Source organism: Theropithecus gelada, chromosome 10 (genome assembly GCF_003255815.1).
Source record: "Theropithecus gelada isolate Dixy chromosome 10, Tgel_1.0, whole genome shotgun sequence".
Classification (NCBI taxonomy): domain Eukaryota; kingdom Metazoa; phylum Chordata; class Mammalia; order Primates; family Cercopithecidae; genus Theropithecus; species Theropithecus gelada.
The window spans coordinates 42,657,998-42,685,273 of record NC_037678.1 but is presented as its reverse complement, the minus strand read 5'-3'; the positions used below and the strand labels follow the sequence as shown (position 1 = coordinate 42,685,273).

The window sequence follows — 27,276 nt, the reverse complement described above, 5'->3', positions numbered from 1 at the left end:
TGCTTATGAAAACAGGACCAAAAATAGATTAAATTACTACAAACAATCCTATCTAGTGTGTTTCTGACAAGGATCGAAGATAAAGGTCATTTATTCTCCCTGCCATGAACACCTAAGGAATTAATATTATTTTGGTCAAGAAAATGCAAATCATTGCTGTAGTCATCCTCAAAGCTCTGTATCCCTATTTTGCTTTGTAGAATATACGTAATTATTTGCCTGCCTTTTTTGGAGCAAAGTACTAAAGGTCATTCTGAGAGGAACCATGTGCCTGATATAGTATTACTCATTTATAAATAATAAAGTCTGATGATGTTTTTACCATCTCATTTTAATAATTATGGAAATGTTTTTTTAAAATATCGTATGTTACAAGACTCCATGTCTACAAAAAAATTTTTTTTTAATTAGCTGGGTATGGTGGTGTGTGCCTGTAATCCCAGCTACTCTGGAGGCTGGGGTGAGAAATTGCTTGAGCCTAGAAGTTGGAGGTTACAGTGAGCTATGGCCACAACACCATACTCTAGCCTGGGCAAGAGAGGGAGACTCTGTCTCTAAAATAAACAAAAAGAATGCACGTCATCATTTCCAAGGTAACCACTAAATGAGCAGTGAAAGAATATATAACTACTAAGCTAAGTGGGGGAGGGAGGCTGTAATGTTTTCATTTTAATCAATCCAGAGAGAGACAGAAAGAGAGAGACCCAGAACAAGAAGGAAAAACAGAAAACACAAAGTAAGGTGATAGATTAAAAGTTACATATCAATAATTATATTGAAAGTAAAATATATTATATACTCTAAAGAGGTAAGAATATGTCACCCTCCCAATATGCTGCTCTGACATATTGACTATTTCAAATCAAGGGCACTTAACAAAAAACAGCAGGTACAAGATCACTCTGACCTTCATTCTGTTTCCTAAAAGCAGGAAATGAAATTCCCATGTGAAAGATGTCCTCCCTATACCAAAAGGGAAGTAATCTTATAATCAAGGGGGGAAAGTTAAAAATCAAGAAAATCTGTACAACCAAACTTTGTTAAACCAACCCTTATCTTCCTAGTCATTTCTCCACCCAATTAACTACCCTAGCCTAAAGCCTCTTTGCCTTATCTTATTTCACAACTTAACTGTTCTTTGTCCAATTCAGTATATAACTGACTGACCCTAACTACTTCTTTGGGTCTTCATTTTCTTATGAGGGATCCTGTGTCATGTACAACTTGTATTAAAGAAATTTGTGTGCTTTTCTCCAGTTGATCTATGTCAATTTAACTCTAAAAGGGAAGAGGTAAAGTTTTGCCTCCCCTACAACTCCAATTAAAAGTCAGATTGTCCTCAAAGGATCAATGCTTGAGGGATGGACACCCCATTCTCCATAATGTGCTCATTTAACATTGCATGCCTGTACCAAAACGTCTCACATACTGTATTGACACCTACTATGTACCCACAAAAATTAAAAAGAAAAAATTGAACTGTCGGGTAGGTTAATCATTTTTAAAACTATATGCTGCCCAAAAATATTATACTTTTAAGAGATATACCTTAAATAAAGGGCTATAAAAAAGTTGGAAATAAAAAGAAAAGATATCTACCACACAAACATTAACCAAAAGAAAGCTAATAAAACTCTATTACCGTTGGATTTAACACAAAAGTCCAACACAGATGGAACTGAAGAGAATCCAGAAACAGATCTATACACATGACCTGATTTACAATAAAGGTAGAACACAAAGCAGTAAAGAAAGGGGAAGATAATCTTTACAATTAATCTATACTGTTCAACTGGATGTTCCTAAGAAATACAACAAAACCTCACTACTTCATACTAACCATCTCATACCATACGCAAACACCATTTCCAGGTGGAACGAAAATTGAAAACAATTAAGTTTCTAGAACATAATATATTAGAACATCTTCATGACCATGCAATAAGAAATAAGCAATAAGCAAGATTATAAAAAAACTCTAACCATAAAAGACAACTGCTAAGTTGGACAACCTTAAAATTAGAAACTATTGTTCAATGAGAACATATGGATACAGGGAGGGGAACACCACATACTGGGGCCTGGTGGGGCGGCAGGAGGGAGAGCATAAGGAAAAACAGTTAAGGCATGCTGAGTTTAACATTTACAGGTTGATAGGTGCAGCAAACCACCATGACAAACATTTTCCTGTGTAACAAACCTGCACATCTTGCACATGTAGCCCAGAACTTAAAATAAAATAACCTATTGATTTTCTCAATCCATGAGCATGGGATTTAACAAAAGAAACAACTCTGTTGGAAAACATCATTTAGAGAACAAGGTAGGCCACAGAGACGAAAATATTTATCTCTCATATATTATTCACTTGTGTGAATATTCACAACTGTTACTAAGTTATTTGGTTATCAGTTTATGTAAACATACTCTTGGAAATACGAACTGAACAAAAGGATCCTATTTTGGCACCACAGCCTATTTAATGTCATAGCCTCTGACCTTCCACCTTCAAAAGAGTCTATAACTCTTGACTAGTTGCCTCACTTGTTAATGTATTGCCCTGGTAACAAGGTTATAATTAACATCTTTGATTCCTAAATGTTTTAAATACAGGTAAGATTTCTCCATCAAACAGAGGATTACTGGGACTACTACTTCTCCCAAATACATGTAGGTACTACAATTGATTATCAATCTGTTAGAGTTCATTTTTTAAGAAAACCAGAAGTTCATGAGTGTTCATTTAGATTATGTGAAGCACACAATATGCCTGCTTTAAAACTTCACTACTTTGTCAAAACCTCACGGAAAACTGTGGAAATAATAGCTCTGAATTTATGTTTGTCTATAGGCCGGAATTCTTCCTAATCCCACCTCCTAGTATTAAGGAAACAAACTTCAGAAGCAACAAAAGCAGCTTCCATTCAGGAATCTGTTGGGATAGAGTCTGTAGCCAAAACAAATATGGATTGAAGGAGGACCCTTCTCCTGTAAGACAGGTTTCATAAATGAGAAATTCCATAAGGGATGGAATTTTGCCAACTGCTTCTGTAACAACAAGAAAAAGGTTTGCTCACAGCTATGTGTGGACTCCATGTCACTGTATTAATTTCCAGGGTTGCCTTAACAAAGTGCCACAAACTGGATGGCTTAGAACAGCAGAAATTATCTCAGTGTGGAGACAAGATGTATGAAATAAAGGGGTCAGTCGGATCATACTGCCTCTGAAAGTGCTAGAGGAAGGATCTTTCCTGTCTCCTTAAGCTTCTGGTAGCTGCCGACATTCCTTGACTTGTGGCAGCATAAATCCAGTCTCTGCCTCCTTTATCACATGGTATTCTTCCTTTTAATTTTCACCTTGTCTTCTATGCATATCTGTATCCAAATTTCCCTTTTTTATAAATATATATTGGATTAGGGTCCACCCTAATAACTTAAATAACAAGTTAATAACTTAACTCGGTTAAATGCAAAGACCCTATTTCCAGAAAAGGTTCCATTCTGAGATACTGGGAATTAGAATCTCACATATCTTTTTAGGGGAACACAATTCAACCCATAATAGTCACTACATAAAGCCCAAACTTAATTCAGTATTGGAATGCTGAAAACATGGGATTCAAAGAAGAAATAAAAGTTGAGGTTTTGAATGTACTGGATGGGGAAGGAAAACATGTCAAATAAGAGCTAGTAACCAGGGCAGACCAGGTTACCCCTGCACATAAGGCAGCAATGCCATCACAGGGTGACATAATCATAGAAACATTCCTCAAATGTAGTGCCAAAATTAGCCTCTTGCTGAAATATTTTCTCCATTTCAATTAAAGTGAAGCAAGTCAGATTCTGGATAACCAACAGAGATTAGTCTACTGGAAAGTTTTAAGAAAAGAAGACCATCATCTCAGGCTACTCTCTTCCCCTGCCCCCATACCACTGAGACTGCTCAATCGATCTTTGGCAGTGCTAAGTACTAGGTAATAGAAATTTTTTATTTTCTGAAATTACTGCAACAGGGACCAAGCATTGGCAATTTTTCTATGTTGAAACAGGTCTAGTAATGTGCTAAGCATAATGTACTACTAACTTTTGAATGCTTTAAAAGATAATGTATACCAGAACTTTGGCATTGAACTAATATAGTTTCTGAGAACATATAACTGGTACTTCCTTTCCATGGAAGACAGCTCAAGCTACAGCTGATGAAAGAACTCCAACTCCACCAAAGAATCTGACTGCATCTGAACATAAGATTTGTTGAGAATGCGTATTTGGGACTTTAACTTAAACATTTTGGCATTTAGACTTTTAAATTCAGAAGCACAAAAAAAAATGATTCTGGACATTTAAATCTTTCAGTCCTTGGTCTTTAACTTGTAAAGGATTTTAACCTTTCAACCTTAAGGTTCCCTGAGATGTTCAAAACAGAAGATCTTTATATTCAAATTTGTTGGCATTTTACTGCTGAAACATTTTTATGTATTGCCAAATACCTTTATTCAGTGCAGTACATCAAAGGCTCTACATCTAGAGATAATTTGGAATGGGAAGTATAATAAACAATGACATTTCTGCCTTTCATTTATGATTAATTAAAATTAAAATTTAATTTTAATCTTCTGTTCTAACCCCAAAGTAGAATCTTCCACGGTGAACATCTAAAGTTCTTCCACAATCCAAAGAGAATACCCAAAAGAAGGTAATGGCCTCGTGAAGAAAGGAAAAGAACCATCCAGATAAATCTCCAAAAAACAGGTTAATAATTAAGTGAACAAAAAGCTAGGAAATGTTAGAGAGGAAGAATACCTTTTCCCTAATCCCAGCTTCTGTGAGAAAGGCTGAGTATGCTATTGGCCTCTCTCTATTCCTTTAACTTACATCACCACAGAGGAGCTGGAAGTATTTGGTAACTTTGGGAAAGAAAATGAGTCAGGTTCAGCTCAACTCCACCCTTTTTTTTTTTTTTTTTTTTTACATGAAAACTGAAAGAGGAGTTTCATGTTGTTTTCAGTTTTGTTCCTTCTGGAAGCTCTGCCCCTGTGAGAAAGTCAACATTTTGCTCGTCCTTTTTCTATGGAGTCAATACAGTAAGCTTTCTCTTCCAGGGTGGAAGGTAAAAAATGCAGGGCTGGAAAGGTCTAACTCGATTACCTTGCAGTGCCTTGGGCAGTAAGTTTGCTTAATTCTGGAGCTCAGTATTAGCAAATTCACTAGACCAACAACCTAAACTCACACCCATGAACCTAGCCAATATAGGACTAATGAAGGTTACTTTTTTTTCCTAATTGGTCAGAACCCAGGAAGAAAGAGGAATGCTGTTTGTCAGAGGACCTTTGAGAGACTCCAGCAAGGCTCAGCATAAATATCTATAGTATTCCTTTTTATATTAGCAATAATCAGACAATTGAATTTTTTAATATAGAAAACTAAAATGAATAAATCTAACAAAAAAGGAAATATGATCTTTATGAAGATAATATACCAAAGACCTTAACAAGAGATATGAATACATGGAGTTGTTCCTACTCATTAACGGAACGACTTATTATAAAACCATCAATGCTTCACTAAAATAAATATCTGAATTTCTAAACTTCAAAGCAATTCCAGTAAAAAACACAAAATAATAATTTGACAGATTTGGCCAATTCTTTTAAAATGTGTATAGAGGAATAATGCTGCCCTAATACTAAAATAACTTTTAAAATAGCAAAGAAAGATCACCTTATTTGATATTAAAACATATTACAAAATCACAAGAAATAATTATAAACAGTAAAGTATTAATAATGGAAAACAAATGGATCAATAAAACAAAACAGAATTCAAATGCATAGTCAAGCATATGTTGGAAGTTCATATATGAGTCATATGGTTTCGCAAATCAGGGAAAGGTAAACTGGTCAATAAATAGTCTGGAAAAAGTGAATTGGCATGCGGAAAAAATAACATTAGAAATCTACTTTGCCATAAAAAAACTAGGTCTAGATAAATTAACTACCTAAATGTAAAAAGTAAATGTTTAAAAACTATTAGCAGAAAATACAGGAGGCTATCACTAAGATATTCTAATATGAAAGAATTTAAAACAAAATGCACAAAACATAAAAAGTAATAGATTTTAACTTTTTGTGCATCACTGTAAAAGAAAGGCAGCATACTAGGAAGACATTTGCAATGGAGTAAGAGACTAAGGATTAATATAAAAAGAATTATGAAGAACTTAACAAATCAAGGAGAAAAAAGCAATAACCCAACAGCAAAAATGGAAAATAAGAAGAGGTCATTCAGAAAATAAAACTCAACTGGTGAATAAAGAAATGAAAATGCTACCTCCATGGTAATCAGAATGCTAAGTAAAACAATAACCAGTCCCCTCTCCACCATCCACCAGATTGGCAAAAACTAAAGAGACTGATACTACCAAGTCACAGTGGGGAATAAAGGAAATTGGAAATCATGTATGTACTCCTGGTGGGAAGTAAATAACTGCACTTTGAAAAAGAGTTTGATAGCATTGCGTAAAAATGTAAACTGGAATACCATATAACACAGTAGTTCCACTCTTAACTTTACACTTTAGAGAAACTCAAAAGCACAAAGGGAATATAAAAATATTTACTGAAGCATTTCTTCCAATATCAAGAAACTGAAACTGCCTGTCAGTGTGATGGGGGAGGAGGTAAACATGAAATGTGGTGAGTGATGCAACTGAATTCAGTAGCTGAATATAATGAAGAAGATCTCAGAATACAGTGCATCTCAAACACAATATAACACACACAAAAAAATGCAGAGTGAGATAATAGAAATTATTTACGTAAAACCTAAAATATACTTAATAAAGGCTCATATGACTGTTATTGATATGTGTGTGTCTGTGTAAGACCACAGGGTACTTTATTAAAGAAGGATACAAATACTGGGCATATGAACATTGGATGATTTGCACAAGCAAAGAAAATAACCCTAGGGACAGGGAATAAAATGGATCAAAAGACAAAAAAAAAAAAATTTTAATTGTTTAATTTTTTATTTAGAGGAGTGTAGTAAAGCATGGTGTCTGGACTGAGAATACAATGGATTAAATTAACTTAATTCTGTTTCCTAAGGTTCAACATACACTCATATATACCCTTTCAATCACCACTACCATTAGGACAAAGCAAAAGGGGCCCTTGCTATGCACTCTACATAGTGCAATCTCTTTCTCACTCTCTCTCTTATTATGGAGCACACAGGCATCTCTATGAGCTCAAAATCCAGGACTCAGCCCTACCCCCAGAAAGTCTATAACCATGAACACATTATTCATTCTCATAAATCTATCCTTCAGGCCCCTGAGAAACACTTCCTTTGCTTATGCCTGTGAAAGAAGGGGACTGCAATTAATTACACTATTCTGCTTACTTTATGTGTCCGAATTTTCCATAATAAAAAAACAATACTTAAAGAAGTCGGACAGTGTGAAGCCACAATTGAATACAAAGAAGGATTCAGATTATGCTAATGCTAATATTTTAGTCTCTGCTTCAGAACAAAGATAGCATGTGAGCAAGTGCTTAGGTAAGAGAAAAGAGATATTGTCAAATCTTTCCCCTGCAAAGCAAGAATACAGCTGATTCTTGCATAAGATACTACTTCTTAACAGTGCCAAATGCCCATCTTCTTCCTTCTCTTTTTATTCCAATTTGTGACTCTAGAAATACTAGCAAATTAGTGCACAGTATTTGCAACAGTAGCACACGGTGGCTGAGGAACATTTTGTAGTAGCAATTCATATTAACATATATGTAGATCTAGACATAAACTACGTGAACATGATATGGATTCTTACAGTAGACAGTAAGCAAACGCTAAAATAGTGAATAAATGTACTGTTATAAAATATTTAATAATATCATAATTATTCAAAAATAAGCAATTCCAGTGTTAAAATTTTAAGGAAACTATTAATTACAATTCTATGAGAATTTTAATATTTAAGAATTTTTTTTTAGAGAAAAATACTTTTATACCTATTTTGTTTGTGATATAAACCCAAATTTGATACATTTTGAGTATAACACATTTTGAGTAATTACAGTTTTAACCCTTAGATCATGGCTGTCAATAGTAAATAAGTAAAAATCTTCATTATGATTTTTAAAATAAAAATGAACTATATATAGTAACTTACGAATTATGTAAGTATTTTATCACTTATTCAGAGATTACTAGTTCATCATCAGATATCCGTAATAAATGTGTTCAGTTATCTTTGATACTTTTCAGGATTCAATCATAAAAATAATAGCCTTGGCTGGTGGCTTATGACTGTAATGTTGGTGGCTAGCACTGTGGGAGGCCCAGGTAAGAGGATTGCTTGAATCCAGGAGCTCCAAACCAGCATGGGCAACATGGTGAGATACTATTTCTACACAAATAAAAGCCTGGCCTGGTGGCTCGCAGCTGTGGTCTAGCTAATAGGAGGCTGAAGTGGGAGGCCCAGGTTTCAGTGAGCCATGTTCACGCTACTGCATTCCCACCTCGGCGACAGAGCAAGTCTCAATAATAATAATAGCCATACACGTATTTTTCTATTTTGATGCAGTGAAAGTGTGTTTGTGAAATTTGAGACTATTTTATGTTACAATTTGAAAACTTGATTTAAAACTTTAAATACTTAAAATGTGTTGTCTCCATTTATACTCTTTCCCTAGGGCCAGCAACTATTGAGGCAGGCTTGCCCATTAGCTTATGCTTTATCTGTTTTCACAACTAAAGCAATTTGAAGCAGTGTATTTTACAAAGTGCCCTGAGACATTAATTACAGCACAGAAAAAAGTACAGCCAAAGAGGCACATAAAGCTAACAAGATGGTTTTAGTTTCTAATCTACTTTTTCATGAAGTCAGTCGGGGAAAAACAAACCAAGGAAAGCAAACTGAATAATCCAGTTACACACATACACGCCTCAAAGTTGAATGTATACAGGCCACAATAGTGTCAAAAGCACAGCACTATCCACAATATCAAACAAATAAACATTTGCAAATGAAAGAGAAAGCTAACTCTAAAAAGAAACAAAAGTTATACACTTATTTTTCCAGGCTCATGAGGAAACAATTTAAAAGATCTTTAGGAACTACTACTATGTAACAGAACGACTTCGGAAACCGAGAACAGAATAATAATGTTTCAAGAGAAGCGAGGACTTACGTGTCAAGAAAGTAGGTTTTGAGCCCCCGTTTACTGAACTGGGGGATTGGTTAGCGAGCAACACAGAGAACTAGTAAGAGGATAACTGTGTATCCGCAGGCAGGTAAAGTGGTTACGGTTAAAAACAGTAACAAACAAAACAATTTGGCTGATGGGGGAGGTAAAGATTTTCCCCCAAAGGAAAAATTGCTGAATGAACGCAAGCAGGAGTGGATTATTCAAAGTCCCCTCTGCCATGGTAACCAACACAGCTAAGGTGTCCAAAAGACATTAAAGGCGAATGAAGGGGAGGGAAGGCGTCCTCCTCCTCCCATCATGACTAAAATAAAAATGTAGGCCCGGCGAGGTGGCTCACACCTGTAATCCCAGCACTTTGTGAGGCCGAGGCAGGTGGATGACCTGAGGTCAGGAGTTCGAGACCAGCTGGGCCAACATGGAGAAACCCCGTCTCTACTAAACACACAAAAGCAGCTGGGCGTGGTGGCGCGCCAAGGAGTCCCAGCCACTCCGGAGGCTGAAGCAGGAGAACTGCCTGAACCCGGGAGGCGGAGGCCGCACTGACCCGAGATGGCGCCACCGCACTCCAGCCTGGGCGACAGAGCGAGACTCCGTCTCAAACAAACAAAACCAAGAAAAAAGGAGACGCCACCGCGTTCGCGGATGCCGGGCCAGCCTGGGGGCTAGTCCAGGCGAGGCCGCACGTGGAGCCACGTGTCACGCACTGCGCCAGGCCCAGCTGCGCGGAGGGGCCGGCGGGAGGGAGGAGAAGGGGCTGGCGGCGCGGGGCAGGAGGGACGTCGTGCGCGCACCCCCTTTTTCCCCAAGCGGAACTGGCAATGGCCACAAGGAGGCCGAAGGCTAAGTCCCTGCTCCCATCGCCGGCACGGTGACCCCTTTTGTCGAGGGTCACCCCCGAACCAACACAGCACACACACACCCGAGACGCGCCCCAGGCCGCAGCGCCACCCCCCCCGCAACTCCGATGCCCGGAGACAGGCGAGCAGCGGCCCCCAGGGGGCTCCCGGCGCCACCGCTTCTCCCTCAGCCGCCTCGGGCCGGCGACACGCGCAGCCCCAGGCCCGCTCCCCGCTCGTCAACCGCCCCGCCCCGCGCCTCAGCCACCTCGACAGAGTCGCCAACACGCGGGGGGGGCTCCCAGCGCCCATTTCCCATCCCCGAGGCCGAGGCAGGTGCTGACGGGGAGCCTCGCGCCCGCACCAACAGGATCCTGCACCAAAGGGATCCCGCCCAGGGCCGGCGCCCACGCGAGCCACCCTCGCCGCGAACTCTGCACGGCCCACGCCCCGGCGCCTCCCCTCCGCCCAGTGGCCGCAGAACCGCGCCCCCTCCCCCTCGGCAGCTTCCACAACGGCTGCACCTCAACCGTCCGAAGACCAAGCCGAAGCCGCACCCTCCCTCCGCGCCCCGCCGTCGGGGAAGCCCACCCAGACACTCTGCTCAACCTGCCGGCAGAAGGAGGCCTCCGCGTAGTGTCGGTGGAGTCGCCCCCGATGCCGCCCTGCGTCGCAACTCTGCCCCTCAGGGACCGCCGCAGCGCCTCAGGCGGCCGGCGGAAGGCGGGAAGCGCCCGTCCAATCCCCGCCAGGTGCGGTCGTTAGTGCGTCCAATCGGCGTCGCCGCCAGCCAGGCCCCGCCCCCCCAACGCTCGCCCGGATCGCCCGAGGCCTCAGCCAAGGGGGACGCAGCGGGCGCGACTCAGGCCGGGCCCTCAGGTTGGTGGGTCCGGGCTGTCCCCGCGCTTCGGCCTTATCCTCCCTGGCTGCCCTCTCCTGATGAACGCCCCGCGAGCGGAGTCGCCCCCGCCAGCGAGGAGACGCGCCGCCTTGACTGGGGCCCTGGCCCCGGGACAGGCGAGCAGGAAGGGATGGAAGGGACGGAAGCGCGGGCAGGACTAGGAGGAGCCCATCCCCGAGCTATGCGTCCCCAGAGCCACTGGGACCCGGGGCTCCAGCCAGCCCTGCGGAGGCGAGCCAGACCGGGGACCAGGGCTCCGGGGACCGGGGCGCCGGGCAGACGACTCCTGGGCGAGGCCTGGCTCCTGCCGGCAGGGGACGCAGGGTCGCCTGCAGGGTCGCCTGGGTGCGGGTGCCGGAGGGCGGGAGGGACCGCAGGTCCCAGGACTGGGTGCTGAGCTGGGTACCCAACAGCGTATTCCTAGGCTCTTTCAGACGTTTCCATTTAAGATATCCGTTTAACTTACGCAGCCAGCGGGTGCTTCTGTAAAAAAAGCAAGCCCTTTGGAGACAGGCACAGCCGGGAAAGGGTCCCCTTGCCCCTTGGCTCGCAGAGGGCGTCGGTGTTCGGTGCTCAGTCTTCTGGGTGTTTTCCCCGTGCTCCCGTTCTGAGATGGAAACTGTTCCACGTGCACTGAGATGCAGCTCGGTCTTTTTAACAGCTTCGTAATTATTTAATCATGTGGATTAACTTCATCCGAGGAATTCAATCCTCCACTGATGAGCCTACACTTCTATTACAAATAATACGGCAGCAAACCACCTTTGGATTAATCAACATTTGTGTCGGATACATTTTTAAAAGTTGAATTGTATGTGTAGTTAAACTTTTTATAGGTATCCTCAAAAATTTAAAATTATATTTTAATAACATTTCAATTTCCTATCTAAAAGGCACTAATTGTTTAAAAATATGTGATTAGGATTTAAATGTGAGGTGGAAAGCACCTGAAAAAAATAAACACAAGGCAATAGAATCAAAACTCAGTTGTGGACCAGAGCAGATCAAATCACATTAAATAAGCTCTCAGAGGTGTTTTAAATATTCTGCTTAGTTAGAATTACCAGCTTCTTGACAACTTTGTAACTACCCCTGTTGAACTTAATTTTGATATCTTAGTTTTTAAATTCAGAGCTGATAGATTACATATGCAATCTAAGGTACACAGGTGTATGCAGGGATTTGAGGGGATTTTATATGTTCAAAGCTTTCAATGCTTTTGAATTCTTCATATGTTTAAGTATTAATAATGTATAACACAAAATGTAAGAAGATGGTAGAGTGTTTCAAAATTGTGACCCGACAATTGTGCATAATTATTTTCACACCTAGTTTTCCGCCAATAGATTTAAGTTCCTTCATGATGGAGTTGCACACAGGAATTTTCCCAATACACTTCAAAAATTAATAGTGATGACTTGTTTACCTTGCTGCTTTTTAGTTGAAGAAAAGTGTTAGAGCCTTTTTTTATTGCTTCATGTGTTCAGGAAGCCTGCAGATTATTTAGTAAACATCAGTAAACCACAACATGGAAGAAAAAAAGGGTATCACTAATTTTACTGTTAATTTTTTTTTTTAGGTTTTAGACTGGCGTTTCATGAAAAACCGTATCAATTACAATTAAAATTTGGAAACTATGTGCAGTGGTTCACACCTATAATCCCTTCACTTTGGGAGGCTCAGTTGATGGGATTGCTTGAGGCCAGGAATTTGAGACTAGCCTGGGCAACATAGCTAGGGCCTATCTCTACAAAAAACAAAATTAGCCAGGCGTGGTGGCATGCACCTGTGCACCTAGCTACTCTATACCGGAGGCTGAGGTGGGAGAATTTTACTTGAGCCCAGGAGCTGGAGGCTACAGTGAGCTATGATTGCACCATTGCACCCAACGTTGGTGACAGGACAAGACCTTATCTCAAGAGAAATATCAAAATTTGGCTTTCAATTAATTCAGCTTTCTGAATCAACAAGCATTTATTTGGAATATTCTATATAACAGGTAGAGAGAGCACTGACTTTGAAATAGATTTGAATGCTCAATTTGTTGCTTACCAGCTATGGGACTTTAGGTGAGTTACAGTTATGCATTGCTTAATGATAGGGGTAAGTTCTGGGAAAGGTGTCCTCCTCAAGCAATTTTGTTATTGTGTGAATATCTTAGCGTTTACTTACAAAAACCTACGTGGTATAGTGTACTACACACCTCAGGTATATATAGTACAGTCTATTGCTTCAAGGTTGCAAACTTGTACAGTATGTTACTGTAATCAATACTGTAGACAACTGTAACACAAGGGTATTTGTGTATATAAACACAGAAAAGATACAGGAAAACACTGGTATAATTCCATGGACCCACTGTCATATATACAGTCCCCTGATGAGTGAAATGTTATGTGGCCTATGACTGTACTTAAACCTCTCTGAGCCTTATTCTTTTCAGCTAAGAAAAAGGGGACATTGTCTCCCAGGTAGCATAACATTCAGAATTAAATGAAATCACATATTTAAAGCACTTAGCATTGTGGCCAAGCAAATAAGGCAAGACAAAATAAAAGTAAGTTTTCTTCCCCCATGTGCAAGACTTTGTACTTAGGTGAGGGTCATCATCCGGAAGGAAGGCAGACACACACTCATTACTGCCTACAGAGTGTCATTAACTGTTGCAATAGAAGTACATTAGTGATCACATTCCCTGCATTCCTCTAGAGCTTTCTTCATATCTCATGCTGACCTGGCATATAAAATTGTATTTCCTTTTCTAAAAGACATACGCAACAACTCTGCTACTGAAGCTGAGGCACAATGACAAAATTTATTTAATTTTTGCCAAGGCTCTACATTTGTCAGTGTTGTAGAAAGGATAAGACTTGCATGTGAAATGATTTAAACAAGATTTTCTAAAGCTTGGTTTTCTGTAATTAGGCCACAAGAAAAACGTACTCCAGCATAATAGAATGGCTCACAGCTACTTTTGCATATATACTTTAATATTTAGGCTTGGGTAAAATCATTTTAAATAACATATTAAAATATGTTTGGGGAGACAACCCAGCAATTGCACAGTTCACTAGAAAATTTTACCATCTAGGCAGTATAACTGTTTTAGGGTCTGAAAGTTCTCCTTCAGCTGTTCCACAGCTTCTTTATCAACTAGGCAAATACATTTAAGCTTTTAAATTTCATAATGTTGATAGTTTTTAAAAGGCACAAGGAGGTTCACTTAATATTAAATATGTAACATTTACTTTATATTTCATGACCAGAACCTTTTTGGCAAGTGACTTTCACATAGATTATGAGATTCTCTACATGCCTTTAAATAAAATAAATCTGGCAGCTCTTAACTCATACCTACATTCTCCGGACAATTGTCTTGCTCTCTGTTGGGGGACCAGGGGCATAGCAGCCAAGGCCCTAACAGGCTTGCTGACCTAATTGGACCGTTTGTTAAATAGCAGGAAATGTAACCAGGCTTCTCTCTCTCTTGCATGTCAATGTAGTGAACAGTGCTAATAGCCAGAGATTGTGCAATTTAGTCACAATATTTTAAGTCAAAATTCAGTGTTCTTAGATCAAAAGATACCAAAGAAAGCCATCCCTGTTCTTTGAATTATAAGAGCACAGAGGTTGCAATGATCAGAACCAACTGGTTAAAAGCCGAAATGCATCCTTTCAGTATTGATTTGACAGATGCCAACAAGCATTCAAAAATTTAGAGTTAATTTCCTGGTGACAGGTATAAAACTGATCAGACTTGTTTCAACTGTATCATAAACAAACTTCACAAATTGGAGATCTAGTCCTTCTTGGCTTTTTTTCTCCTACACCTTAATTCTAGCACCTGTTGTCAGACCACTGTTGAGCACCAAAAGAACTCAGCCCGGAGTTCTTTGGAGTTTTAAGCGATTGCCTAACTCAGCAGGGGACAGTGGTCTTGACTTACTGGTTGATGGTTTAAAAACCTAAAAGAATTTAATATTTTAAAGCTGACAAACTAGAAAATGTTAGAAACTATCTGAAGGCACAAAGTATAAAGTTGGTGGGTACCTGATAAAACGTGATGTATGTAAATACAACTCAAAACAATTTAAAAGTATAAGTATTTGTCAATTATTTTTCCTCCAGTGCTCTGGCTATTGCTGAAAACACCTTCTACTTCCACCTTGTAACTGGACTCCCAAAAGATGAATGCTGACATCTTCTGATGCTTAACAAGAAACAAAAAGTCACCTTAATCATCAAAAAGGTAATTGCAAAGGGCTCTGTTGCCTGAAATTCTCTAGTCACCTGAAAACTGAAACAACTGAGGCAAGATTTCTTAAAATATTTAGGAAGGTTAAAACTTAAACAGAATGGCCTGATAATGATCAAACATGTACAGAGAAATACATGAAATCAGAATTGTGAATGCAGAGAAATAACTGTTTTGCTAGTTTAAAAGTTTGAAGCTTTTCCCTCCTCCCTAGCTGTTAATGTAGGAGACACACAGCCTAACCAAGACAGTCTCAATGCCCAGGAATGGTTGTGTGATGACTGATAAAGCAGAAATTTCTTGCCTATTAATAGTTTCCCACGGTTAGAAGGCGACAGCCACTGGCAATCAGATGCGGTCTCAGGTTTTCCTTGTCCTGGGGCAGGAATGCCTGGAGGGACGATGATGTGGGTCACACTGTACATTCTGTTTACTGTGAGCACAAACATACAACAGAACTTTTTTTTTTAGCTTATTAAATCGAGAATATTCCTGAGGAGGCATCCGCTATGGGCTAACGGTCCCAACATCACAATAATAAATAACAGCTATGTTTACAGAGACACATTCAGGGCACATGCAAAAGCTTTTCCTAGCAGGAGGACTTGGGCCTTTGCAAAACAAGCTGCTTGGGCCTCCCCAGAGGGCCCACCCTCCCATGCACCTACCCCACTATCCTGCCCCAACTCATTACACAGCTCGGCCTTCTGGCCACCTGAGGCTACTTTTTAGACCAAGTGTCTCAGACGTTTCAAGTAGAAGACAGGATGGGCCGCTGCCAGGGGACCTTGCCACAGAAAATTAGGTCAGAGGACTTGCAGGGTGGCGAAGAACAACCGGATAGATGTGAGAGCCCAGCAGGGAAATGACAGGAGGCGCAGCTTAGGTGTGGAGGCTCCACGTGGCTGGTCCCCACGTGACTCAGATGAAGTGGATCCAGCTCTCTTCGCACTCCCCGCGGGGCATGTGCAGCGCGTGGTTGCGACACGTGAGGCTGTAGTCTCGGCGGTCGTTGTTGTCCCAGTACTCGGCACCCGCCACTCGGTAGCGCACCGCGAAGTGCACGCGGGAGCCGAGCTCCAGCAGGAAGGGTGGCACTGGGAAGCCGAAGGTGAAGACGTCCTCCTTGCCCTCGGGGCCTGCGGGCCCGCGCCACCGCGCCACCGCCTCGTGGGTACTGCGCCAGCCCGAGAAAGTGTAGCGCACAGCCACCTGCTTCTCGAAGGCCACGTTGCACACGCGCACCGTACCGCTGATGCCAAGGTCCGAGCAAGTGACACGCTCCAGGCACACAAGCTGGCGCTGCAGGCGCTCGCCAAAGTCGGCGGCCTCGACGGGCGGCGGGAAATCGGGCACCAGGCACTGCAGGGTGAACTCCAGGTCCTGGCTGCTGCAGCACAGGTCAGAGTTGATGGCGAGCCGCGACAGCACGTGCAGCGGCACCGACGGGTCGTCTCCCGCGTTGAACACCTTGACTTGCGCCAGCTCCAAGCCCAGGGCGTCGGCGAAGCGCACGCGGAGCTGCCGGCTGCAGCCCGGCCGACATGCAGCGCCCGGCGCGCCCGCGGCCTTCTGGCGGCGCTCGGGGGAGCTGGGCAGTGAGCGCGCCCGCCGCAGGATGATGGGCCGCAGGCGGGGGTCGCAGCCGGACGGCGCTGGCGCTGGCGGCGGCGCGCGGCCCGGGCTCCCCGGGGGCCTACAGGGCCGCGGCTCCAGGGCCACGCCGCCGTCCAGGTCCGACAAGCAGCTGAGGCTCCGGGGGGTTAGCTTCCGGGATCCCAGGGCGCTGGGCAGGACCGCGGAGCTCGGGCCTCTGGACATGGTCCCGCCGGCCGTCGGAAGATGGGAAGACAGGGATGAGGGACGGCCTCCCGACCCCGCGACAGCTCCCTCCGTGCTCAGAAGCCCCTGAGAGTTCTCCGTATCTGCAACCCGCGGGAGACCTCTCGGGCCCGGTACGCCCTACCCTTGGTTCGCCACCTTGCCCCTCGAGTCCTTGTCCAGGTCCTCCGCTTCTTGCAGTTAAAGAAATTGTAAGAGACGGGGTGCTTCTTTAGTTGAAGCTTTCAGAGGCCTCCCGGGAGCGCAGGGTAGCGCCTCTGTTTTTTTTTTCTTGCTTTCTTGGAGGTTCTTACAAGAAGGCTGCGTTCCGGGAGCGGCCCCTCCCACTTTCCCGGTCCGCAGCGTTACTTACAAGGCTGCAACTTGACCGGGTGCAACTTCCTAGCGAGCCTCCGCCCCGCCCCTCGTGACGCCGCCTGCAGGCGGGCCCCCGCCTGCCCCAGCTCAGCCCGGGAGCTCCGCTGAGCTGCGCGCCGCCGCCTCCAGCTCCCCTGCCGCAGCGCGCCGCAGCCGGGCCTCCCCGCGCGGGCGCCGGAGAGGAAGGAAGGCTGGCAGCCTCGTCACGTGTCCGCTGCAGTCGCGAAACAGGTCTGATCAATTTCTGTTTACGTCTGCCTGGACTGCGCGCCTATCGATTATAGACTTTGCACAAACGGAGGACAAGGAAAATGCATGCTGCGTGTCCTTAGATTTCTGGGTTGTGGATGGGAGGAGTGGTGGTGCAAAAACCGGCCTTGCCGGGATATGGTCGCAGGCTAATTTTAAACATCAAGGCCAGCCCACACTTTGGACAGGTTCACTGCAACCTGGACCCTTGGCCAAACCGAGGGAGCCTCGCTGCGTAGAGGAGCAGCGTCATGTCCACATCACCCAGAATGCTTTGCCGCACCAAATGGCCAGCAGATTCCCTTGAGGGTGGGGTGGGGAGGTGCTGCTGTTGTCTTCCTGGACTCAGCGCCAGAGAGGAAGACGGGAACAAGAGTTATTACCCGGTGATGACTTCTGCAGCTGCCCCTAATCAGCCTCTGGCGCTTGGGAAGCATATTTGTAGGCAGAATCTCCGAAACAAATCTTTTAGCTTTGTTTCCAAGCAAGCCAGAAACACCAACAAGGCCTGGAGCTTGTTTTCTGCCTCTTTAGTACACTGCAAGCATTCGTGTCTCTCACCCGGTAGCTTTGAGCACAAGACCCCACAGCCTTTGGTGTAAAGCTTACCAGGTGAAATGAAGTGGAAAAGATGCAAGTGCACTTTCCAGAGAGCAGTTTGGGGCAAGGCATTCCATTAAGAAGGTTCCTTTTTACTGTCCAGAGGGACAAAGCAGAAAAAAACCAGACTAATGAAAGGGGGTTGATTCAAGAACATTTTCTACATCTAAAATGAGTCAAGGCTGTTGAGTGTGGTATAATTCATTAAATGTGAGAGAGTGATTTTATTTATCATTGGATGTAAGCTAACTAAAAAGGCTTACATGATTATTGTGGAAAAAATACAGGAAATTTTCAGGAAGAAAATAAAAATCTTCTGTAATCACATCTCTTATTTTACAGAGACAGGTGACATGGAAAAGAGAAGTACCCAATTTCCATTCAGTGCACTTTTAATAGGCCACTCAAAATGAGAGGGGAATAACAGCAATATGTGGTATGGGTCAACAATGTTTCACAAAGAGATAATATATAATACGTAATATATATGAATATATGGAAAATCTTATAATGGATTGTTGTGATAGAGAAGGCCGAAAAATTTAATGGGAACATTCCTCCTAGAGTTTAAGCTCTTTCAGAACAGGGACATGCATAATCACTGCCATTTTTCTGGGTACTCCTGTAATTATTTGTTGAATGAATGAATGATTGGGCATTACAATGATTGAACACTGGAATAAGACCTGACCTTATTGGCCTTCCAAATTTCTTCAACATGTTATTTCCAGGGAAGATTATACCTGTGTGTGAATAGGGAGAGAGAGAGAGAGAGAGAGAGAGATGGAATCCACTCACAGTATTTATAGTAGTGTGATCCTGTGATCCTGTCTCTGATATCTACTGTAATAAACAGAAAAGACAACGCTGTAAGCATAAGACAATGTCTCCCTTCCCCAGTATTTCACAACTCAACCGCTATATGATCACAGCCCTAATATTTCAATATTATACAAGTATTAAAAAACAAACAAGTGGAAAACCAACCAATACTGGTGTTAGGACCATTTGCAATCAGTAGTTACTGACAATATTCTGTTGCTTCTAGTTCCGGTGGTGAGGAGACCTTTCCAAATATAAGAGGAATAAAGAAGTCACCTCCCCAGCTGTCATCATCTTCCAGCAGATTGAGCAAGAATATTTTGAGCACTACAGGAAAGGTAATGTCAATTTAGAAGAAAAATCTTACTTAGATTTATTCTGGGATTTTTGTTTGTTTGCTTGCTTGTTTCTTGTGTACATGTTCACAGTATTTATTACTGCATCCCTGTTTTTTAGACAGTCCATCAAACCCTATATGATGATCAGCCATGTGACTTTTTCAAGAAGAGGAATAGGGTGAATGAATCTCATCAAAAAAGCAGGTAAATAGTTTTAGTATAATTGTTTTATCTTGCGAAAGGCTCATTATCTCTCTTGTCCAGATTGAATATGTGGAGTGGGGAAAAAAAGTAAGTCTATAGATAAGAAATATACATTTATATATTTTTTTCTAGCAGAAATGAGTGGAAAAGTGGTTTAAGCATAATAGTGGATAAGGATTCCAGTGGTCATAATTCTGGCAGTTGTTAGCAGAATTATAATTTTGAATAAATCCTTTAATGCTTTTCTATGTTAGTTTCCTTTTATATAAAAGGATACAGACAACAATTAATTTTTATGGATGCATATTGACAAGCAGAAACAAAATGTTTTAACAGTGTTATGAATTCTGAATAATGGAGATTCCTTCATTTTTTCATTCATTCAACATTTATTGAGCACACATTGTACTATTGGCAATGATTTAATATCCTCCATATTTATTAATTAAAATGTAGCACGTATTCAAATAGTTGCTTAGTTTATCTGAAACCACTGGGCAAATGAACCTCTGAGGTTTCCAGAAAGCATGTTTACCACCCATTTCTGTTCATTCTATCTGACTTACATTACAGAGAAGTATTATTAATCAAAATGACACTTTCTTGGTAAATAAATTGAAAAGAGGATATTTTCAACCCTGATGTGAGATTCGGCCTCAGAATAAATTATGCCAGAGAGAATTAGTTGCTATACTCATAATGCACACAGTATTCATTATTCCCTTTACCTGCTATTCACAAGGTAGCACTAAGACCCTGGGTTTTCATTCATATGTGTTACAAGGCACCATATGATTTTATTTCTGTTCTTTAAACACAATTTTCCCAAATGTGTTTTCTGTTTGAAAACATTTTAACAAGCTTTTGATTTAAGGTACAGGTTTGTATGTGCAATACTTTTATATATTAAAATTTCCCTCAGCTCAGAATCACCACTAATCAGGAGTGATTAAACTGCAAAACTTGCATGTTATATCATATTTATACTTAATTTAAAATAGGTATATAAAATAAAACTGTTTTTACTTCTGAATGTTATTAAATGCTTTTGATTGTAACAATTCCAGAGTCTGCGACTGATTTTTTTCCGAACTAAGGTTTTTTTTTAAAGTACACACGATTGCACTAAAAGTATGAAACAAGCACTTTGAGAAATGTTTTTCCTAAATGCTAATATTTGATATAAAATGGAAACTGTGCGTTCTCTTTTGTCACATGCATTATATAATGTATCTCAAATAGAGTATTATATGGAAAAATGTTCTGTAAAATTATGGTGTAAGGAGTTTGGAAGCTGACATTTTCTAATGCCTAGTAATAGCTAAGACAAAAAAGTACAACTAGAAGATTATTTCTGTTTGTTTAATTATAGCCAGACCATTTTTTGTCATACGTGGTAAGAAGTGCAGTTTTGTTTTCTCATAGCAATATGAATGCTGGCCCATCTTGGAATAAAGTGCAACATTCAAAGAATTCTTCAGGAAAAAGGCAGAGTAAATCCCAAGTACCCCACGCTTCTTCTCAGCTGAGAAGCAGCCTCACAGCTGTCACCCAGCCAACTGAAGAAAAACTTAAAGAAAGCATTGCCCCGGAAGCAAGACGCAAAAGGAATCCACTCGGTTCCAGGTGTCAGGGGGCCTCAGGGAATAAATTGTTTCTTGATTTTCAGTCAATGAAAATTATTAAAGAGGATGCTGATGAGGACAGTGCAAGTGATCTCTCTGATTCGGAAAGAATTCCCATTCCTCCTTCTCCCCTCACACCTCCAGATCTCAATCTTCGAGCTGAAGAAATTGATCCAGTTTACTTTGATCTTCACCCTGGTCAGGGCCATACAAAGCCTGAGTACTGTTATCCTGATTTCCTTCCACCCCCTTTCAGCTCCTGGGACTTACGAGATATGGCCCTGCTTCTGAACGCAGAGAACAAAATGGAAGCTGTGCCCCGAGTGGGAGGACTTCTTGGGAAGTATATTGATAGACTTATTCAGCTTGAGTGGCTGCAGGTCCAGACTGTACAGTGTGAAAAAGCAAAGGGGGCCAAAGCAAGGCCCCTCACTGCCCCTGGGACCTCAGGGGCACTGAAAAGCCCTGGGAGAAGTAAGCTAATTGCGAGTGCTCTGTCCAAGCCACTACCTCACCAGGAAGGGGCTTCAAAGTCAGGCCCTTCCCGAAAGAAAGCTTTTCACCATGAAGAAATCCACCCATCACATTATGCATTTGAGACTGCCCCCAGACCCACTGATGTGCTTGGTGGTACCAGGTTTTGTTCTCAGAGGCAAACCCTTGAAATGAGGACAGAAGAAAAGAAAAAGAAATCCAGTAAGAGTACGAAGCTGCAACGTTGGGATCTGTCCTGCAGTGAAAGCAGCTCTAAGGTGGAAACCAACGGTAACATTCGAATTCCCAAACAGGCAGCTGTGATTCTGGACTCAGCAGATTCCTGTAAAGCCTCCAAAACACAAGCACATGCACATCCTAGGAAAAAGGGAAAGGCAGAGAGCTGTGGTCATGCCACTGTATCGAGTGAGAAAAAACTGAAAACAAATGGAGTAAAGCAAAACACATATAAACTAAAATAAATACCTACAATGATGAATTGCCAAGACCTGCAGGTACCTCAATATTAGAGTTCTTCCAAAAGTAAAAATACTGTGAATTTTAAGGAATTTTACAATTACTGACATTTAAGTAGTTGATTGGCACTTTTGTCCACCTTTATTTCTACCCCTAGTGGGGATATTTTCAAAGAGAGGTGTCTTTCAATAAGCCTTTCTTTGTGTTGTCAGTCTTAGGCAAATGAGAGCCCTTCAGATAAAAATTACCTAAAACATGTGCCATATAAAGGAATAAGATGGCACCTCTCCAGGGAAAGTATGGGCGAAACCTGGGCTACAGTAGCCGGCCTGTGTAGAGCAGATAGTGGTGTTCTCTCTCCATTTTCACACGCACATAAGTATATAAAAGAGTGCAGACTGTTTCAAATGGTGTGGAATCCTAAATGTTTAAAATAAGGCTCTTCTTGCCCACTCCCTCTCTTACTTTTTTATAAACTCCTCAAGGAAAATTTCTGTTCATTTTACCCTTAGGAGAAGCTTTAGTTCTTCCTCAAGTCAGGGAGTAGTGAGTTTGTATTTTGAGTAGTAATTTATCACTAAGCTGGTTGCTCTTTAGAGACAATGGAATCTAGTACTTTAATACATTTTCTCTGACTGTTTTTTTTTTTTTTTTTTTTTGGTGAGGGTGGCATTTTAAACTTAGAGGTGGTAGTAAAACCCACTTTTGAGTTCTCCGAACTGAGGTTAAAATAATTTGCAGAATTTTCCAAAGTCAATGGGCTTAGCATGATTACTGCTGTTTGGTGGGGCTGAGAATGAAATATTTGACACTCTGGAATTGCTGGCATGTAAGGCTTCTCCAGAGAGGCACCACAGGGAAATGACTCTTAACAATTTGTAAAGGAAGGGCCATAAAAGGATCAAAACATATGGACCTACATTCAATGTAATAGTTACAAAGTTACTGATTTGGGTTCCACACCCTGTGGTCCTTAGTCAAAAATAATGATCTGTTTCATTTTGCAAGAGCAGCATTTTATTATTTTGCTTGGGGTGAGGGGCGGAGAGTAGAATATGAATAAGGTTGCTGAATGAATTCTAAACTCCCTTATCTGGTCTTCAGGCTTCCCGACTCTCTCCAACCCTTCTTATTTAACTGCAGTTGAATAACATCTTCTTGTTCCTATAGTTGTGCTGTGAGCTTTCTGTTTATATTTGTGCAGTGTATTTTAATACTGCCCATGTCGTTATAGTTGATTTTATTCCTTTAAACAATTATTGTATTTGTTTTTGACGTAGAGGTTTCAATTTTTTCACCTTTGGGGCAAATGAAAAACTTGGCATTTTTCATTTGGGAATATATAATAGCTTGTAAACTTTTCAGACAGCAGTAAATGTCTGAAAAAATATCAAAAACAGCATAAAGACAAGATTATGTAGCTATAATTATATGTATATAATTATAAAAAGCAATGTGCAAAGGTTACATTTTAAGGTCTTTCAAAATCTGATTTTAATCATACCAAATGACATAAAATTTTTTATGGGAGGCTTTTTCTTTCAGGACTTAATTTTTAGACTTGTACAAGTTCCTTCTTACATTCTTTCCCTCTCACACCATCCTACTGGAGAAAGCTTACTTTTACACTCAGATCGTACTTTAAGCTTTTTATGTGAACAAAAGATGTACATATGGTAAGCATTACTTCCATAGTCCTCAAGTATACTATAACTTTTGTACTTAGTATGTGTTTTATATTTGGAAAACATCACTACTGTTAGTTTTCATGTAGTTCCTGAGTGATGTCTGTGTGTTCCTTGCCTGCCCTATTTTGTGAGCACAGATTATTCTGTTATCCATGGCTGGCATTTCACTTATGATCCTTTCTCTGCTAGATTTTTATGCAGCTCTCTATGAAGTTTCGTGGCCAATAGATATTGAAAAGCATGATATTCTATACATAAGTGTATATGTATATATACTCGTTATATTAATACTAAAGGGTTTATGCTGAGTTGCTGCCTTTCTCTGTAATGTATCCACATGCATGCTCTTAGAGACCTTGAATGGTTGAGGGTAAAGTGATTTATTAGTAATTCTACTTGCCTTGTGTATGTCTGAGCTGAAGACAATCATGATTAAGAAATTTAGAGGTGGCTGGGCACGGTGGCTCACGCTTGTAATCCCAGCACTTTGGGAGGCCAAGGCGGGTGGATCACCTGAGGTCGGGAGTTCGAGACCAGCCTGACCAACATGGAGAAACCCCATCTCTACTAAAAATACAAAATTAGCCAGGCATGGTGGCACTTGCCTGTAACCCCAGCTACTCGGGAGGCGGAGGCAGGAGAATCACTTGACCCCGGGTGGCGGACGTTGTGGTGAGCTAAGATCGCACCATTGCACTCCAGCCTGGGCAACAAGAGTGAAACTCCATTTCAAAAAAAAAGAAATTTAGAAGTAATGCCTCATACTTCTAAATTTCTCAGCTTTTTTAATTAAGCTGGTTGCATAATCTGGGGAAGAGTCAGAATTTCATGTGTTAAACAGTTTTAAAAGCCTGCAAAAGTGACTTTGCTTGTTTACTTTCTGCCTCAGATTGACTATTTTAACCAGTATTATCACGACTAGATCATAGCTCCTAGTAAATAACATGAAGTGTGTTAAAGTTAGGTCTATTACAGAATTAACATAAGCACAATTTTAATTTTATGATATCTGATACACCTATCTAATACATCTTAATGCACTAAATGCTGCAGATAAGAATCTTGCTATTTTTCAAGTAGACAACATTGGAAAGTTGAATCATGAACTCATTCAGTTCATCAAATCAAAAGCACTGAGTGTTTTGCTAGTCTAGTGACATGGGTCATTGTATTTCCAAGAAGTGCCTCTCATTTCTGGGGAGTTGTTTACATATACCCTGCATTTAAACTAATTAAAACAAGCCAAGGTTTTTTGGTTTTTTTTTTTAAGAACCAGAAAAAAAAAAAAAAAATTCAGGCTTAGAATTATCTAATGGAAAAAATGTAAAAAAGTACAAAAATGGACTAAAAAGATATCAGTACTTGCAGTATTTGCTATGATTATTTAGGTTTAGACTTTCTCAACTTAAATGACTAAATGGGCTGAAGACTTGTAACTAACTTGAATAGGGTAGACTTCATACCCTGTGACAAAAAGGATGGGGAAGAGAATATCATTAGTCTTGCCATATACCTACTAGCTAAAAGGAAAATGGTATGTAGTTGTTCTTGGGCCTATTGTGTTGCTTTTCAGAAGGACATAAGACTTTCTACTTTATCTGATATGGATATTGTCTACTTCCTCATTCCTTTATGCTCATTTACTGAGTAGTCACATAGAAATGTAAAACTCTTGGTGGTACTGTATTTTAAGGTAATTCAGAAGCAGTATTTATTATTTATGTATGTACATGTACAGGACACCATTCAAAATGGCCTGAAAATATTCAGCATGTTTGTTATTTGCTGTTATATTGTATGTTTAGTTTTGTATGTGATAAACAGAATTCATGTAAGTTTTTGTGGACTTGAATTTCTCCTTCCTTGAGATCAATTAAACAGCAGAAAAATATTGTCTGGATTTTTCTGGTATTGTTTTGTTTTGCTCTTCATGCAGTTCTCTTATGAAGCTTGCCTTTATTTTCTCCCTGGTTATTTAAAAGAATTGCCCAGGATGAAATGCTATTCCAACTCCTGTCTTAACACTAAGCGACATGGGTGGCCAAAGCACAGGTTAACATTACCAGATATATTTGAGAGGCATTGCAGTACATTTCTTGAGTCGCTCTTCCACTTATTACCCCACAAAAAGTGTTGAGGATTAATTAGGGGAGCAGGATGCAAATACAGTAAGCATAAATTAAGGTAACCTGTGATGTAATGAACTTGCATCTTTATGTACATATCCAGAAATGAGTAAGGTCTCTTTCAAGGAAGTGGCCTGGTTAGGAGATGGCAGTTTTGAGCAGCTCCGGCTGCAAACATTCTGAAAGGCCCGTTGCTCTTCTAACTTCACTCTGACAATAGGGTGCATTCTTTTGAGTCTACCAAATTGTGGCAGTAATGTTCAGTGGCTTAAAAAGTAAGTTTTTGGATATGTTTTGAAAATTAACCATGCTGGAGGTTTAAAAATTTTTTTTTTGTACAGGAAATGTATTATTTGGGGATGTTGTTGTTTTATTATCCACAAGGTGGCGACTAAACCCTTTCAGATAGCAGAGAATTTGGCCTGAGTGCCTTCTAGTCAAATAAAAAGGTTTTCACTGGAATCAAAAAGAAGTGGAGAGAAAAAGACTTTTTGACTTCAGGCCCAAAGCATGTTCTTTATTTAACTTCACTCTGCCATCAGAGAATACAGTGGTTTATTATGTGCAGTTACGTGCTGTGGAGGATTCTCTTTGATTCATTGAACATTCTCACTTCATACAACACTGTATCCAGCAAAGAATTGTGCTCAATGAAGTAACATAAATCATCAATTTATAAAAATCTGTACAGAGATCCGTGTTTCATAAAATACAATTTGAATATTTTTGTCTTCACCAATTTAATATGTAAGGAATTACTGTAATAATACTGGAAAAATACATATAGAATTAAAAATGGGATAGTCATAAATCTAATTGCCCTAGCTTAAATGAGATTTTAAAGCAAACAAATAACACATATTTAACTTTAGATTACATTAAGCGAGGACAATTTCATGCCTTGCTACTCAAATTGCGAGCTCCTCCCTAGACCTACTGAGTCAAAGTCTGCATTTTAACAAAATCCTTGGCACATTAAAGTTTGAGAAACCTGCTTTCCTGGTACTTAAGTCTGCAAGTTTGAGTGACTGCCTTTATGGTATGTGAGTAGTTGGCAGGCCCTGTCTCCCCTCAAGCAAGCCATTTGCTTATCTAGCCCTATTTTTCTCCATAGTTTAAAGGCACTGGGCCGGCTATTTACCTAAGAGGTTGCCTGAATGAGTGATTTACGGCCTCTGATAAAATCTGCTCCATGAGTGAAAACTAAGGAGTTGAAGTTTCTTTTTTCTTTTTTTTTAAATTTCAATAGCTTTTGGGGTACAAGTGG

The 27,276-nt window shown here is 41.0% G+C and overlaps 3 protein-coding genes across 7 annotated transcripts in view; 1 reads left to right on the top strand and 2 right to left on the bottom strand.

The window, feature by feature from the left end:
* SYCP2 (synaptonemal complex protein 2) overlaps positions 1 to 9,256 on the bottom strand; it is a 72,508-nt gene extending 63,252 nt beyond the window's left edge. The window contains exon 1 of the mRNA XM_025399420.1: positions 9,198 to 9,256. The gene's annotated coding sequence lies outside the window, so the exon portion shown is untranslated. The remainder of the gene's footprint in view (positions 1 to 9,197) is intronic.
* Positions 9,257 to 10,846: 1,590 nt separating this feature from the next.
* FAM217B (family with sequence similarity 217 member B) lies at positions 10,847 to 26,469 on the top strand. Of its 5 annotated transcripts, none has more exons than XM_025399836.1 (5): positions 10,847 to 10,930; positions 15,081 to 15,201; positions 19,304 to 19,415; positions 19,534 to 19,619; positions 21,045 to 25,777. In XM_025399836.1, exon 5 carries the CDS (start codon positions 21,049 to 21,051, stop codon positions 22,198 to 22,200), a length of 1,152 nt encoding a protein of 383 aa, XP_025255621.1. In that variant the 5' UTR covers positions 10,847 to 10,930; positions 15,081 to 15,201; positions 19,304 to 19,415; positions 19,534 to 19,619; positions 21,045 to 21,048; the 3' UTR covers positions 22,201 to 25,777. The 5 variants fall into 5 exon arrangements, with proteins under 5 accessions (XP_025255621.1, XP_025255620.1, XP_025255619.1 ...); XM_025399835.1 differs by lacking the exons at positions 10,847 to 10,930; positions 15,081 to 15,201 and adding exons at positions 17,476 to 17,637; positions 26,351 to 26,469 and having other exon boundaries at positions 21,045 to 22,233; XM_025399834.1 differs by lacking the exons at positions 10,847 to 10,930; positions 15,081 to 15,201 and adding an exon at positions 17,476 to 17,637.
* On the bottom strand, positions 13,925 to 17,434 carry PPP1R3D (protein phosphatase 1 regulatory subunit 3D). Its single transcript, XM_025399840.1, has one exon. The coding sequence runs from the start codon at positions 17,026 to 17,028 to the stop codon at positions 16,129 to 16,131; it is 900 nt and encodes a 299-aa protein (XP_025255625.1). The 5' UTR covers positions 17,029 to 17,434; the 3' UTR covers positions 13,925 to 16,128.
* Positions 26,470 to 27,276: the final 807 nt, after the last annotated feature.